The sequence below is a fragment of the Bos mutus genome, chromosome 1, assembly GCF_027580195.1.
Source record: "Bos mutus isolate GX-2022 chromosome 1, NWIPB_WYAK_1.1, whole genome shotgun sequence".
NCBI lineage: Eukaryota > Metazoa > Chordata > Mammalia > Artiodactyla > Bovidae > Bos > Bos mutus.
Window position 1 is genome coordinate 77946311 of NC_091617.1, and position 15676 is coordinate 77961986.

The 15676-nt window shown below is 39.1% G+C and overlaps 1 protein-coding gene across 11 annotated transcripts in view; it reads right to left on the reverse strand.

Annotated features, from left to right (window-relative positions):
- Positions 1-15676, reverse strand: part of LPP (LIM domain containing preferred translocation partner in lipoma) — a 765001-nt gene that overhangs the window by 438449 nt on the left and 310876 nt on the right. For all 11 annotated transcript variants that reach the window (XM_070371859.1, XM_070371864.1, XM_070371863.1 and 8 more), the window contains one exon: positions 12307-12419. In XM_070371859.1, coding sequence (XP_070227960.1) covers positions 12307-12419 — 113 coding nt within the window. The remainder of the gene's footprint in view (positions 1-12306; positions 12420-15676) is intronic.

Sequence of the window (15676 nt, forward strand, 5' to 3'; positions counted from 1 at the left end):
CAAATATGTTTAAAAAGCAAGAAATTTCAGCAATGACCACAATGTTTAGAGTTTGGAAATAAAATATGGTGGCACTTCCATCAAAATGGAGGTTTTGGGAGAAGACATAAGTGGAATTTTTGGACCCATTGAATGTGCAAGTGTTCCCTTTGGAAAGATTTTCTATGGATAAATGGCACAACAGTTGTCAAAGAAAGACATAGCACCAAGAGTCACAACCAGTGCGAGTCCCTCAACATTGACTCTGTGAGAGGCGTGACTGAAGACAAGTCAAAAGGGAGAGCGCTGGGTGGGCACCTGAACACTGTGGGGCAGAGAGAAAGAAAAAGGGTGCTCTACGGGAGAAAAGGGGTGGTTGCAGATCTAGCAGAGGAGCCAAGGAGAGTCTTTTTAATGAAAATGGAAGGAAGAAGCAAGGAGATTCAAATCTTCCAGAGTGTTCCTTGCCTAGTAGAAGTACAAAGAACTTCTCAGCAAATTAATAATCATTAGGGAATTTGGAGGGGGGTGGGTAGAGGGTGGCAGATGAATATGAGAGCCATTGCAATAGAGTTGACATGACTTACGTTCATGGTAGGACTGTAGAGACACATGGCAGAGGGGAGGGGAGAGAGCCTCATTTGTTAAACCTGTAAGTGTGGAAATACTTCTCTGCAGTAGTTGCCATGTCCCTAAACTTTCTATTCCCACCAGAGTAACAGAAAAGAAATAACTAACGTGACACTGTATGGCTTTCAGTGAGCTAAAGGGAAATGAAAACAACCCAACAGGCACATTTCAATGAACATGATGACTTGATAATAAAAATTACAAAGTTCCCTGAATGTGTGTTCCCTGAATGAAGAGTGAAATACTCTTCCAGTTGCTGTATCTTTTATTTAATTGCTTGATCATCTCTCAGTAGAATATCTGAGTCCAAGCCAGTCAGGTCCCCTATTCTGTTCTGACACAAACCTTCTCAGCGCACATTTCGGTGCAGTGAACTATGGCTTAGATCCTTACATCTCTGTTCAGGGGACAGTGTGCTATTCTCTTTTCAATATATGTTATACATCAAATATATCACTGAAGGACATTCTACTAGCCATCGCTCTAGATGTATAATTTCTAACTGAGTTAAAGCTCAAGGATGTTAAAATAATGTTAGGAAAAATAGATATTTTTAATTACTTACTGATTTAGAAAGTGTTATCAAATGAGTTGTTTTCATCTGACTTTCAAAAAAAAAAAAAAGAATATGAGAGACAGAGAATTATGATTACTAGTACTGTGAATGAAAAAAATTGAGATTTGGCTATTAGAGATGATCTGCCCCAAATCCCAAATCATACATCATCTGGATCTGCTATCTACAGGTCAAAACAGTAGGTAGTCTTAAGATAGGCACAGATTCCCTTAAGCACTACAGGGAATCAAACAACTATTGAGAAAGGAGGTGGTGTTTGAGCTCTTGTGCTGTCTCTTTAAAATATTTAAAATATATATTTTATATTATTTTTGGCAGATGATGCTGGGGGTGGGGTCTTATAAACCAAATCCTTTATCTCCAGTAAAGTTACTGTTGTTGTTAAGTCACTGAGTCATGTCCAACTCATTCAGACCCCATGGACTGTAGCCCACCAGGCTCTTCTATCCATGGGATTTCCCAGGCCAGAATACTGGAGTGGGTTGCCATTTCCTTCTCCAGGCGATCTTCCTGACCCAGGGATCAAACCATGTCTCCTGCATTAGCAGGCAGATTCTTTACCAATGGCCACCTGGGAAGTCCTTAGATTTCTTACAAAGTGAAACCTCTCTTTCTTGTGTCACCCTCACCACTTATTTTTTTAAAAAACTACCACAGAAACATTGTTTATACCAGGTACTGCCAATTTTACTTTTTTCTACAGTAATACAAATTGACATCTTTCCTGAAGCTTATTGGCAAAATAAATATAAGAACAATCAAAAAACTTGGAAAGTATTCCATTTTAAAGGTCTACAAGCAGCTTTCCTATATTTTAATGTCAAAGTATGATCTTCAATCTGTAAAGATACAGTTTTAAAAAGGTTGAAGACAATACTGCAAGAGAAGATTCTACAAATGAACTCAAAAGAACACAGGTTAACAATTAATGTTCTAAGAGGAACATGACAATTTGTGTTCTGTGTCCTTCATTGAAAAACAATATAAAGGCAGAGTAACAAGAAAGCAGTGACGCCAAAAAAGAAAGAAATGGACTGGCATGATTCAGAAGAAGGTAGGGTCACAGCCCTCCCCAAGACACTTAATACCTTGGAAACCTGAAATACGACTTAATTCTCTGAGCCTCAGTCCCTTTCCTGGCACAAGGCAGACAATCATCCCTACCCTTCCCCTTTGTAAGTTATTTTAAAGGTTCAAGTTAGATAAATTATATGAAAGTCCTTCATTAGAAATAAAATTCAATGTCAATTTTGGAATTTATCAAATTTACAGAGTAAGAGCCTTGGACAGGTCAAACTCACAGAAGTCAATGAAAAAATAATGACAATTATAACTTAACCCCTTAAGGATTCATGTAAGTATTGCATGCAATACCAAATTTTTAGTTTTAAATAGCTGACTTTTGAATCTCCAAATCAGCTATGCACAGAAAGTCTCCCTAAAACATCAGCATTTCAAAAACAAAATATGAGTTAATGCCCTTGCTTTTGGTTTTGGCATCCTCCACTCCCACTTTTACCCCTTCTTTCAGATCAAGTTGTTTTGTGCTCATGTTGAATGGATTATGTAAATTACAAAGGAACTAAAGGATTTGTGAGCCCAATAGGGCTTCCTTACCAAATCCATGGATAACAAGTACATGGTACAATTGGTGAGGGGATTGTAAGGCAATATGCTAGGATGGAAGATGTACTTATTTCCACTAAAGAATTACAGTGAAAGCTATCTTGGTGGCCCCTGGCCACTGGCCATGAACACATACTGTTGGTGACTTTGGCTGCTTTTTGAGAATTTAAAATGATCTGCCTTCTCTCATTTGCTGAGAACTGATACTAAGCCAAGAGGCTTAAGAGTTCCCAAAATGCATTTTGTTTTTGTTTTTATCCTTTTAAAAATAAATCATTGCTTCCATGACACTTGTCATGAAACCTAAACAAGCTGCCTCAACTCTTTGAGCCTTAATGTTTTTGTATTTGTTAAATTATATGTTTGCTATTCTTACTTGTGAAGATCAAATTCAATAATATAAAGTACTTTGCAGTTTGTAAACAACTATGAAGTTATAAAGAGCTAATATTTTCTTACTAAAGGGATGAATTTTAGAGTTATAAGAGATCTAAGGTTATTTAACACAATCATTCGTTTTGAAGAAAGAGCTTGTGGGAGCATTTAGTAAAATGCCTTAAAATCCCCAAACACTTAAGAGCAAGTGATGGCATCATTAGTGAACCTTAGGGAGGTGTGGTACAAACCAAAGGACGGCAATAACTATGCCAGAACTCAGCACAGAGGCCAGTTAGCCCAGAATAGTCTAATAGTAACAACATCAATGGGAAACACTTACTAAGCCCTATGCTATGTCAGGCTCCTATGATATTCTCTGTGTAACTTCACAAAAAGCCAAAGAGGTAAGCACAACAATAATTTCTATTTTACAGATAAACAAACCATGGCAAAAATGGTTTAACAGCATGATCATAGTCACATAGCCAGCGAGCGGGGAGTTAAGTCAGGTACTCTAGATCAGCCCTCACAGTGTTCACCATCATACCATGTTTTCCCTGAAGCTTTACTTGGTCCAGATGATGCAGTCAGGGAGGGTTTTCCTGGCATCCTCAAAGGCAGCAGGGTGAGTTTGAGACAAATAGCAAAATGTAGCAATATCTGATCTGACTTCAAACTGCCATGATAAAAAGGGGTGAGGGTGTGGGGGAACCTCTTGGGAAAGGAAGTTTGGGGTACATGATGAAAGCTAGACAAAACAGCAGTGAAATCACTTAATGAGTTCATTCTTTCTAATAAAAGGTACTTTGCCACAACCCCTGACACTTCTGGTGACATAGTCATTGAAAGGCATGAATGGGGAAATAGTGAGAGAGGAAACTGAGAACTCAAGCAGAGACCACCCCACAAAAGGGCTGTCCATAGCCTGTTGCTGCCCATATTGGATATATATGTACAACATGTAAAATCGGGGCTTTGCTACCTGCCAGTGGACCTTTAAAACTAATAAACAGCCTTGATGCTTGCTGTTCTCTCTTGGCATGTGTCTCTAAAGGAAACCCATTCCCTGTCCTGCCTCCCCTAATTACACATACAGTGACAACTGGTGCACAAACCCTATGGCTGCCCTGACATTTAAAGGACTATATGCTTCCAGTCTAGATAAAAGATAAAGTTTGAGTGGAAGCTAGATAGGTCTACCAGAACAGGAGATTCAGAGCCACTCCCAAGCACATTTTCTCCCTAAATTCAGGTGCAAGTAGCATTTATAATTTGAGAATACATCATCACCACAAAAATTAAAAATAAAGGAAGGATGCAAGCAATAAGAATTCTTCCATATGGTAGAACTATTGAAAAAGAATACTGATATGAAGAACAGAAAAAAATCCAAAACTATAAAATAGGAGTTCCATAAGGAAGAAAAAGGCAAATGAAAAAATTAAAACTCACTTTCCCAATGTCACAAGAAAATCTCCCTTAGCTAAATAAGAATTTGACTCCTCATATCAGATTCAATGAATACTAAGTAGAAATACTAGGGTGAGGGTAAGGGAAGCTGTACCTAGAAATATTGAAGTAAAATTGTTGAATGCCACAAAATGCAACTTACAGATCAAACAATAAAAGCTACTAAATTGGAAAAAGAAACAGACTTACATCAGATTTCTCATCTGCAACAATAAAGACTAAATGACACAAAGCAATAATATAGAAATCTTTGTTGAACACTGAGGTAAAGGAACTTGGAGCCTAGAATTCTACTTGAAGCCAAACATTTACTTAACTATGAAACTGAAAGAAAAAAGGCTTCAGAAAATTTATCACCCATGCAGCTTTTCAAAAAAAAAAAAATGATAAAGTACTAGAAGAAATTAAAAAAGAAAAAGGATGATGAATTCAAGAAAAAAAAAGGAAAAAAGAAGCAATGCAAATAACAAAAGTAATGCTGCTGCTGCTGCTAAGTCGCTTCAGTCGTGTCCAGCTCTGTGCGACCCCATAGATGGCAGCCCACCAGGCTCCCCCGTCCCTGGGATTCTCCAGGCAAGAACACTGGAGTGGGTTGCCATTTCCTTCTCCAATGCATGAAAGTGAAAAGTGAAAGTGAAGTCGCTCAGTCGTGTCCGACTCTAGTGACCCCATGGACTGCAGCCTACCAGGCTCCTCCGTCCATGGGATTTTCCAGGCAAGAGTACTGGAGTGGGGTGCCATTGCCTTCTCCGAACAAAAGCAATAGTCTATTAATAATGCAGTGGTACAATTTAATGTGAGAAATGATTCTCTTAAAAGAGGTGTTATAAAGTTTAAAATTTGCAACACATTCTCCAAACATCTAATAATAATTTAAATGAGACAGTGCTCAAACTTCTTACAGCCCCTATGTTGGGGGTGGGGCACATATGCATATCATAATTTTTCCTTGATAGAGAAACATGTTTGAAAACATTTAATCCATGTTAATGTTATTTGATTTATTTACATTACTAGAAGAAAAAATATGTTCTACTTTTTAGACGTAGAAAAAACAAATATATTTCAGCTTTGAAGGAATCACTAAGATTCTTGATGGGAAAGACAAAATGGGTTAAAAATCTCTACTGAGTCAGAAAGAACCAACTGAAGTTTCACTTAATTTGGGCAAAGGAAATTTTCTGAAATATGCAAACATTGTAAATGACTCTCTATAAAGGCACTGAGGAGCTAAAGTAAATCTAACCTCATTGGTTATCTCAATACACAACAGAACTGACCGCAACCAGTTTCCCCGTAAAATTTTTCTTGTCCATTGATCAGCCAAGCTCTCACTGCTGAATGCACGCATGTGTCCTAGATTATTTCAAGGGAGCAGCATCAGTGGAAATGGGGTTGCTAGGGGTAAATGAGTGTGTGTGTACACATACTCCACTATTGATCCCAGGGAAAGCATTTACCTTTTTAAATAGAGTCTTCAAAAAAACAACAAAGAGAAACTATGGCATTCCATGAAAAGGGTCAAATTACTCGAGTGAAATACTGGAATACTCCCCATCGACTCTCATCTGCTACTTTCAAAGAAGTTTTTATAAGTCTAGACACCAAAAATATCTCTGTTTTCTCATCTGAATACCCAATCAGAGGATGATTCAGAGCGAAAGGAAAACAGAAAAACCTCTGACATTCGCTTCTAGAAAGTCACACCGATCTGAGCCTGAAGCATACCTCAAGAACCCACCAGCCCTGCTAAACACCCACTGACCTACATGTGTGGACCTTAAAAGAAGGGGGCACTCCCAAATCAAGCTGCTGCTGCTGCTGCTGTTGCCAGGGTCACAAACAATCCCACAAATCAACTAGGGCCCCTAGCTAATCCAAGGCCCAAAGGAACAAGACAAAGGGCCAGGAATAAATAAGCATCTTAGTCACTCCTCTGGTATCTTTCCATGGATCAAGATATCTTATATCCTCACTACACAGGAAGGATAAGCACCTCAGAGTGGATTAAAGCTTTTGCTGACCATTTTGGTTTTGCTCTGGCAATTCTGCATCTCTACTCTTAGTTTTTATAGGTGGGATCTCCTTTTACACCCAGACTCTTCCTTCCTCACCCAACTTCCAACCAGCAGAAGGGATGCCCTCTGCGGTAAGGTATGTCCAAATCATATAAAGCAAGTAAAGCCTGCTGCCTATTTCTGTGAACACATGAATGAACATGCCCCCAGCTGGGGGCCTGAGTTCTCTATGTCAACAAGTAAAATCCTGTCATTCCATACTTATGATCATGATAGTACTTGTCTAAGGGTCACAAGACACCCAGTTTGTGTGTGTGTGTGTGTGTGTGTGTGTGTGCGTGCGTGCGTGCTTAGTCATGCTCAACTCTTTGCAGTCCCATGGACTGTAGCCCACCAGGTTGCCCTGTTCATGGAATTTCCTCAGCCAAGAATACTAGAGCAGGTTGCCATATGCTCCTCCAGGAGATCTTTCCGATCCAAGGATCGAACTCAAGTCTCCTGAATTGGCAGATGGATTCCTTATCACTATGCCACCTGGAAAGCCCTCAGTGCCAGTTTATGATAAATGAAATATATAAAATTGGTAAGTGGATAAATGACTACAATCCACTGCTTACCCTATACATTATGAGGTTTGAAATTATTTTCACAAGAGTCGGAATGAGTTGGCTTACAAACTTTTGGACACTGACTTTAAGATAAGACCATAAAGCATTTCAGAAATTTCTTCAGAAACGGATTTATAGACGAAGAATACAGACCTAGGATTACCAAGGAAGGTGGGAGGAGGGTGGGGAAGGAGGTATTCAGAGTTTGTGATTAGCAGATGCAAACAATTATATATAGAATGGATAAATAAAGTATTACTGTATAGCACAGGGAACTATATTCAATATTCTTTGATAACCCATAATGGAAAATAATATGAAAAAAAAAGTCTATATATACACACACATATATAAATAACTGAATCATTTTGCTGTACAGAAGAAATTAACACAACATTATAGATCAACAATACGTCAATAAAATAAATTTTTTTAAAAAATAAAATTATTTAAAAATAAAAGAAGTTTCTCTTCTTCCTTCTCTTTTCAACAAACTCTGGGCATTTCCCACAAGTTCAGTGAACAGCTCACATGACAATGTTTTCACTCTCTCCTCAGAAAAGTGACCTCTTTCAGGAGTTTTATGGATCACCCTCTTGAGAGAGACACCACTTATTTCTCTCCTGGTCTGACAGTTCCTTTGAATGCGCATCATTTTCTAAGAGGGTAGGAAGAAAATTGGAGTGAGGAAACCATAAAGGAAGAAATTTCAGTTCAGTAACAGAAGACCCTTTCAATACTTGGAGTAACAAGCAATGGACAAAACTGTTTTCTGAGCTGGAGGGGCTGGAGTTACCCTAGCAAAGGTAGCCATCTTGCCTGAATGAATGGAAAAGGCGATGGGAACTGGAAGGGTAAAACCCCCAGATAACAGGCACATAAAAGCAAGCCACAGTCTAGGTCACAGAGAGAGACAGGGCAAGGAGGTGTCAGCTGTCATGAAGAAAAGCCAAGTAAAGATGTCATAAAAAGAGGAAGTTAAATATCAGGTATGCGTGTGTGCTTAGTCATGTCCTCTTTGCAACCCGATGGACTATAGCCTGCCACACTCATCTGTCCATGGAATTTTCCAGGCAAGAATACTGGAGTGGGTTGCCATTTCCTCCTCTAGGGGATATTCTAGACCCAAGGATCAAGCCCACATCTCTTGTGTCTCTTGCATTGGCAGGTGGATTCTTTACAATTATACCAGCTGGCAAGCCCCAGAAATGTCAGGTACCTGAACTCAAAGCCATCAGGTATCAGCAGGTAAGTCCCTGAGGAGCTAAAGGAAGTCTCCCACAAGGGCAATACGTTTTGTCTGATGGTATGCTAAACGCACCACTTGGCATCCAGCAACAGACCTGGTGATGTCAACCTTATATTTAAAATAATAACAAACACCTGCAATGATTTCAGAACATTCTTCAAAATACTCTGAATTCTTTTCTTGTTACTTTAGTACCTAAAAATCTATTCCGCCATCTGAAAATTAAGATGGTAATTAACCATCAAAGTTCAGTTAAATTGAAATTGTTTCCAAGAATCCTTCCTGCATGACTCTAGTCATAGTTAATTTATTTCCCCCACCCTGTACCACAACATAAGACTTAGATTGTGCTTCTGATCAAAGCATAATGACTAAGTAATAATTTACCATGAAACATCTTAATTTAGAAGTTGTGCATAAATGCATCTCCCAAGTTTGAATCAGAGGTTGTAACTCATTCATCCCTTAGCCATCAAAATTGCCTCAGCTGTAACAGTTACCCATTGGGGGAAAAAAAAATTAGGAGATTCAAACAACAGAAAGGCACTCAAGTTATAATCTCTAATCCCCTTGCAAGTCTGAAATTCTATCACATATTCTCTTTTTAAAACTACTCTAAACAACACTCTACACCTGCCCATTGGATAGCTAAAATAGGAAGTAATTATCAACTGTGGCATCAAACCAAACACAGCTAACAGTCCCAAGGGTGAGACTCAGGGCATTAGACCAATGATGCCAAGCCCTACGCCCTTGTGTATATGTCTGACATATAGAAGGTATTCCATTTATCATGGATGAATGAAAAACAAACAAAGGAAGGAAGTGACTGCCAAATGGTCACCCAAGCCTTAAAGGCACTGAGCTCCAACTGATTCTCACATAAAAAAGAAAATCTCTCACTGACTTTCCAAGATTCATCTTTTCCCATAAAATGAGAACTCTTAAAGCAAGAATTCTTGACACTAAATATTCACCTTTTGCAAAGGGGAAAAAAAAATTACAGCCTTGTATCAGAAATCTGGGGAGAAGAAAAATGCCAATAGCACCTCGTCTTTCCAAACAAAAGCATGTTACCCATTCTTCTTAACCTCAGATCCTTGAGAGGCCCAAAGCAAAATCACGTGCTCCATCAGCGGAAGGGCGGATCAGGAGACAAGATTTCTCAAAAGAGATCTGCCAGAAACTACAGGAACCACATCTTCTTGGATCTCAGTTTCCCCGTTTGCAAAGAGAGGGAAGTAATTTATTCACCAAGTACTTGAAAAGGCTGTAACCAGATGCCTGGCGCCAGGGTTGGACCCAATGGATCTCTTAGGTCCCTTTCAGCTCTGAAAATTTTATAATTCTTATAGTCACATTTAGTAGAGATACTTTTGGCTCTGACCTGAAAATCTGGCTGGAAACATAAACAGACTTCTACACAAAAACACACATTTACCAGCTATAATTTCGACTTGGCAACAGGAGTTTTCACCATTGGCCGAGAGAAAAAAGTACAAAATTTTCTGTGGTGATTACATTACTCTAAGCTCCACTGTAGCTCAAGTATGAAGTTGGGGCAAATATGGCCAGAGTGGGGCCAAACCTCTTATCACATCACACACCACCACACAAGGAAAGGACATGCCTGCCTTCTTTTGAGCTTGCCGATAATCTTCCATATATTCAGGAACAACATGCCTCTCTCACCAGATCTGCCCTTTTCCACTTGACAAACTCTGTTTTATTTTTTATCCTTCTTCCTTCTGTCTTACACAGAATATAAGCCAACATGGCAACAGGCTCTTTGTTTATTTCTTTCTTTTTCAAAAACAAAGTCACAGCTTGGATATAGTTAGCAGGACGAGATTCATATAGAAAAAGGCTTTTGTAATTTATGAAAGCCCCATGTTCAAATTTTTCTTAAAGAAACCCTTTGACAAACCTTGTATTATTCCTGCCTTTGTTATTTTTATATTGTGATCATTATAACATCTGTACAATCATTATAATTTAGTACTTTCTAATCCATCTATATTTCATTCAATTATTAGAGACAGATATATAGTTATCTTATTTTTAATTAAGAGGAAAAGGGCCTTTGGGTGACCCACTCAAGATCATGGGACAAGAATAAGCTGCCCAAATAGTATCAAATATAAGTCTTCTGTCACAAAGTCAAGCAAACTTCAGAACTCAAGACTTTAAATGCTTACACAACAGTTTCATAATTATTCAAGAGAGAATATAAACTAAAGTGTTAAAGTGTTTAATTGTATAAGTAAAACAGTATGCAAAGAATAGCTCTTAGTAACGTGTAAATTTCATAAGAGTAGAACCCTGTCTTTTTTTTGCTATAGAATCCCTAGTATTATAAAGGTATGTACACAGCACCCAGAAATTTTTGTTGAATGAATGAATCACGTCTACCTTTGTCTCCCCCAGAATGAGATTTAGGAGAAAGTCATATAACGAACTGAACTAGTTAAGCAGTGACTTTCTATGGCTTTTCCTCTTTACAATTTATTATGAGAAACCTTAAACATACAAAGACAGAACAAATAATGAATTAAATCTCCCTGCACCCAACAAACTTCACTTTCACTTTTCACTTTAATGCATTGGAGAAGGCAATGGCAACCCACTCCAGTGTTCTTGCCTGGAGAATCCCAGGGACGGAGGAGCCTGGTGGGCTGCCGTCTATGGGGTCGCACAGAGTCGGACACGACTGAAGCGACTTAGCTGCTGCACCCAACAATTGTCAATTCATAATAATATTTCCTCACCTGTATTTGAACTCAGTAGCTCCCTATTCTTATGATTTGTCCTTTTTTTGGAGTACAGTTGATCTACACTGTTGTGTTAGTTTCAGTTGTACAGCAAGTACATCAGTATACATATAAATATATCTAGCATCCCAATAGTATTGTAGTGAATATAGCTAGCCATATACATATACAGTATACAAATACATATATTTTTAGAGTCTTTTGATTTTAAAGCAAATGCCAGACACTATTCCATATCACTCACCAATCTTGCTAACATTTCTCTAAAAAAATAAGGAGTTTTTTCTTTTATACATCTGTAGTAACATCACCATCCCTAAAAATATGACATAAATACTATATGACATTATTATTTAGTTTTCCTTCCTGAGATAACTGGTGTTTAACTGCTTAAACAGTAGCAGTTGGTCACCAGTAGCCCTATGTGATCACAGGCTGAGAACTTTTATTGTTGCTTCTGACTCCAAATCTGGGTCACTGTGCAGTGCTAGAGCATAATACTTCCAAACAGTCAATTCTCACTATATGCATTCCTGACCTCATTCAGAAGAGAAAACTCTAAGAACTGTTCCTGTTGCTTTTGCTAGAAAGATGTTGCTGACCAATTAGTACCCACAGTGACCAACAGAACCTTAAAATACCAGTCTTACTCATTTAGAAAGCAAATGTCAGTGGATACAGAACAAAGGCAATAAAAAAGCATGGTTGTATGTCCGCAGGATAACAAGAAAAAGTGAAATTCTCAGATGGCGTTCCTAAAGAATGGCTTTCAGTTTCTAAATAAAATTAGTAGGTAAAAGGATTTCCAGGGCTTCAGTTTACAAGCCAGGAGAACTCTGAGAAGCTCGAGCTGGGCAGTTGGCATTAACGTGCCTTAGAGCTTTGTGAGATATCAAGCTCTTTGTAGGCTCTGGATAAGTATTTATTTGCCACAGAAACAACCTCAGAATTCACGATTCCTAGCATTATTTACAAACATGACTTCAACCACAGATCTTACCTGTCCCCTGAAAGCATTGTCATCAAGGGGCGGGGGAGGAGGGAAGTTTCCGGAGCCTGATGGAAGAGCACTGGAATCATCGAGAGGTGGAGGTGGGGGTGGAAGAAAATCACCTACAGAAAAGAAATACACATGAAGTTAACATGGGTGCAATTTTACAGAACTCTTTTTACAAAACACAAACAGTCCGCAACTTATGATGGGTCCACCTGTAAGTACTTGACTTTGCCATGGTGCAAAAGCAACAGGCATTCAATAGAAAATGTACTTTGAATTTTGGTCTATTTGGGGCTAGGCATATGCAGTACAGTACTGTTGGGATGCTAGGCAGGGCAGCAAACAGCTCCCAGTCAGCCAGGTGATGGCCAGGGTGAACAACCAATACCCTTACAGCCATTCTGTACCCTCATAACCATTGTGCTTTTCACTTTCAGTACAGTGTCCAGTAAATGACCTAACATACTCAACGTTTTATTATGAAATAGGCTTTGTGTTAAATGATTTTGTCCAATCATAGGCTAAATGTAAGTGTTCTGGGCATGCTGAAAGTAGGTGACGCTAAGCTATGATGTTTGTTTGGTAGGTTAGGTACATTAAATGCATGTTCCACTTAACAATATTTCCAATTTACAGTGGGCTTTTCAGGATGTAATTCCACCATAATTAGAGGAAGATTTGTATTAGCTGGTATCTGACTGCTTTGTAATTGGCTTTGACACATAATTTTTTGTCCTACATAGCAATTATTCCCTATCTTACTTCTCAGTTTAATCAGCAGCCTTAACTGTCAGAAGAATGATGACCAGATATAACACATAGAAGTGATATAAAGCTAGAGCAGAAGGATCAAGTACATTCAGCCAGGACAGGCAAGGTGCTTGGGGTGGTGGAATACTGAAGTGCATGAGATGTCTTGTTTGTTCTCAATACATTTTCAGTCAATTAGAGGAGGAAAAAAATGTATAAATAGGTAAGATAATACAACATGCAATTTATTAAGAATCTACAGGCAAACTCTTCTGGAATTTAAGATAAAGGAAAGTGCAGTTGGAGGAACAAGGAAGCTATACTGGCCAGATGGCTCAGTAGTAAAGAATCCACTTGCCAATGCAGGCGATGAAGGAGACATGGGTTCAATCCCTGGGTTGGAAATATCCCCTGGAGCAGGAAATGGCAACCCACTCCAGTATTCTTGCCTGGAAAATCCCATGGACAGAGGAGTCTGGCAGGCTATAATCCATGGGAACACAAAAGAGTCAGTCACAACTGAGGCTCACACACACATGCACACACAAAAGGGACTTCCCTGGCAGTCCAGTGACTAAGACTCTGCACTTCCAATGCAGGAGGCACAAGTACAAGTCCTGGTCCTAGAACTAAGATCTCACATGCCACATGGCACACTATTGTCAATGAACATTATGATGTACAGCAAAAGTTCATGCTAGGCAGAAAGAAAGGAAAATAAAAGTATAAAGGTTAGAAAAAATTAGGGCCTAGAAAATAAAGAGCAAATGGTAATATAGCATAAAGATAGGAATGTAGATAACATTGTGCTGTGTTGCACTTAGTCGCTCAGTTGCGTCCAACTCTTTGCTACCCCATGGACTGTAACCCATCAAGCTCCTCTGTCCATGGGGGTTCTCCAGGGAAAAATACTGGAGTGGATTGCTATGCTGTCCTCCAGGGGATTTTCCCAACCCAGGGATCAAATCCAGGTCTCCTGCATTGTAGGCAGATTCTTTTAACATCTGAGCCACCAGGGAAGTTCAAGAATATTGGAGTGGGTAGCTTATCCCTTCTCCATTGGATCTTCCAGACCTAGGAATTGAACCGGGGTCTCCTGCATTGCAGGTGGATTCTTTATCAGCTAAGCCACCAGGGAAGTCTGTAAATAACAGAAAGTCAAAGTGAAGTCGCTGAGTCGTGTGCAATTCTTTGCGACCCCGTGGCTGTAGCCCACCAGGCTCTTCCGTCCATGGGATTCTCTAGGCAAGAATACTGGAGTGGGTTGCCATTTCCTTCTCCAGGGGATCTTCCTGACCCAGGGATCGAACCCAGGTCTCCCACATTGCAGGCAGATGCCTTAATCTCTGAGCCACCAGTAAGTCATAAAAATTGGAGCAGTACGAAAATAAGCTTTTAAGTGTGTTCCACATCTGACTAAGAGTTTGAATTTTATCATGCATGCAGTAAGGATCCATTAAGGATTTCTGAGAAGGAAACACTTCTAAGAATGTGATTTACTAAAGACTAATCTTAAAGTGTGTGTGGGACGGATTGGGAGAAACTGCAATAAGAAACATCAAATTTGGAGATCTATATACTATCCAGGCTTTAGGATACTAGGAAATCCAACACCACTATGGGTGAATGGTATAGAATCTTTTGAAATATTTTTTGCAAGAAATTATATTAAAAAAATAAAACTTTCATTTTCTAAAAAAAAAAAATTATTTATATGTCCTTTTCCTTATAAAAATGACCTTTTTGAATGTTGGGGAACTGTCTCTCCTCAATGGATAAACAGCTTTTCCTTGCATTTCAGCTGTTCAACACTCAGTGATAGATGATAGTCCCTAGCACTCAGTGAGTCACTGTTGGATAGTACTAAAGCATCACAACTCAGGTCTTTAGAAAAAGAAAAATCTATATCTCACAGTGGAAGGAGGGTGACATGGACTGGTTGTCTGGATACGCCTTTGAGATTGTTCACTTGAGCTCCATCTGTCTTATAAATAATACTCTTACATAGAAAACAGATTTGCGGTTGCCAAGAGGGAGGGGGAGGTGGGAGAAAGGGGTTGGGAGTTTAGGACTGGCAGATGCAAACTATTATATATGGATAGTAATCAAGGTCCTACTGTAGAGCACAGGGAACTATATTCAATATCCTGTGATAAGCCACAATGGAAAAGAATATGAAAAAGAAGGCACGTATGTGTGTAACTGAATCACTGTGCTATACTGCAGAAACGAACACGTTGTAAATCAACTACACTTCAATGAAGTCATTTTCTAAAAAGTAACAGTCTTAAAGTTGGAAGAGTAGCTAACAGCTGTCAAGTCTATCTACCACCATATTCAGGCAACCAAGATGCCAAACACACTGTCTTTAGGGTACTCTGATTTGGGGGCTCTCACCACACACCAGGCACTGTGCTAAGATTTTCCTAAGCTGCCTCTTATTTCCAAAACAACTATCTAGTTTGATAACTTTGAGACTTTAGAGCTCACTAGTATCTCTGGAAGGTCTGGTTAAAACACAGATTGCTGGGTTCCACCCCTGGAAATTCTGACTCAGTAGATCTGGGTCAGGGTCTGATAATTTGCATTCTTAATAAATCCCCAAGTGATGTTAGCGCTACTA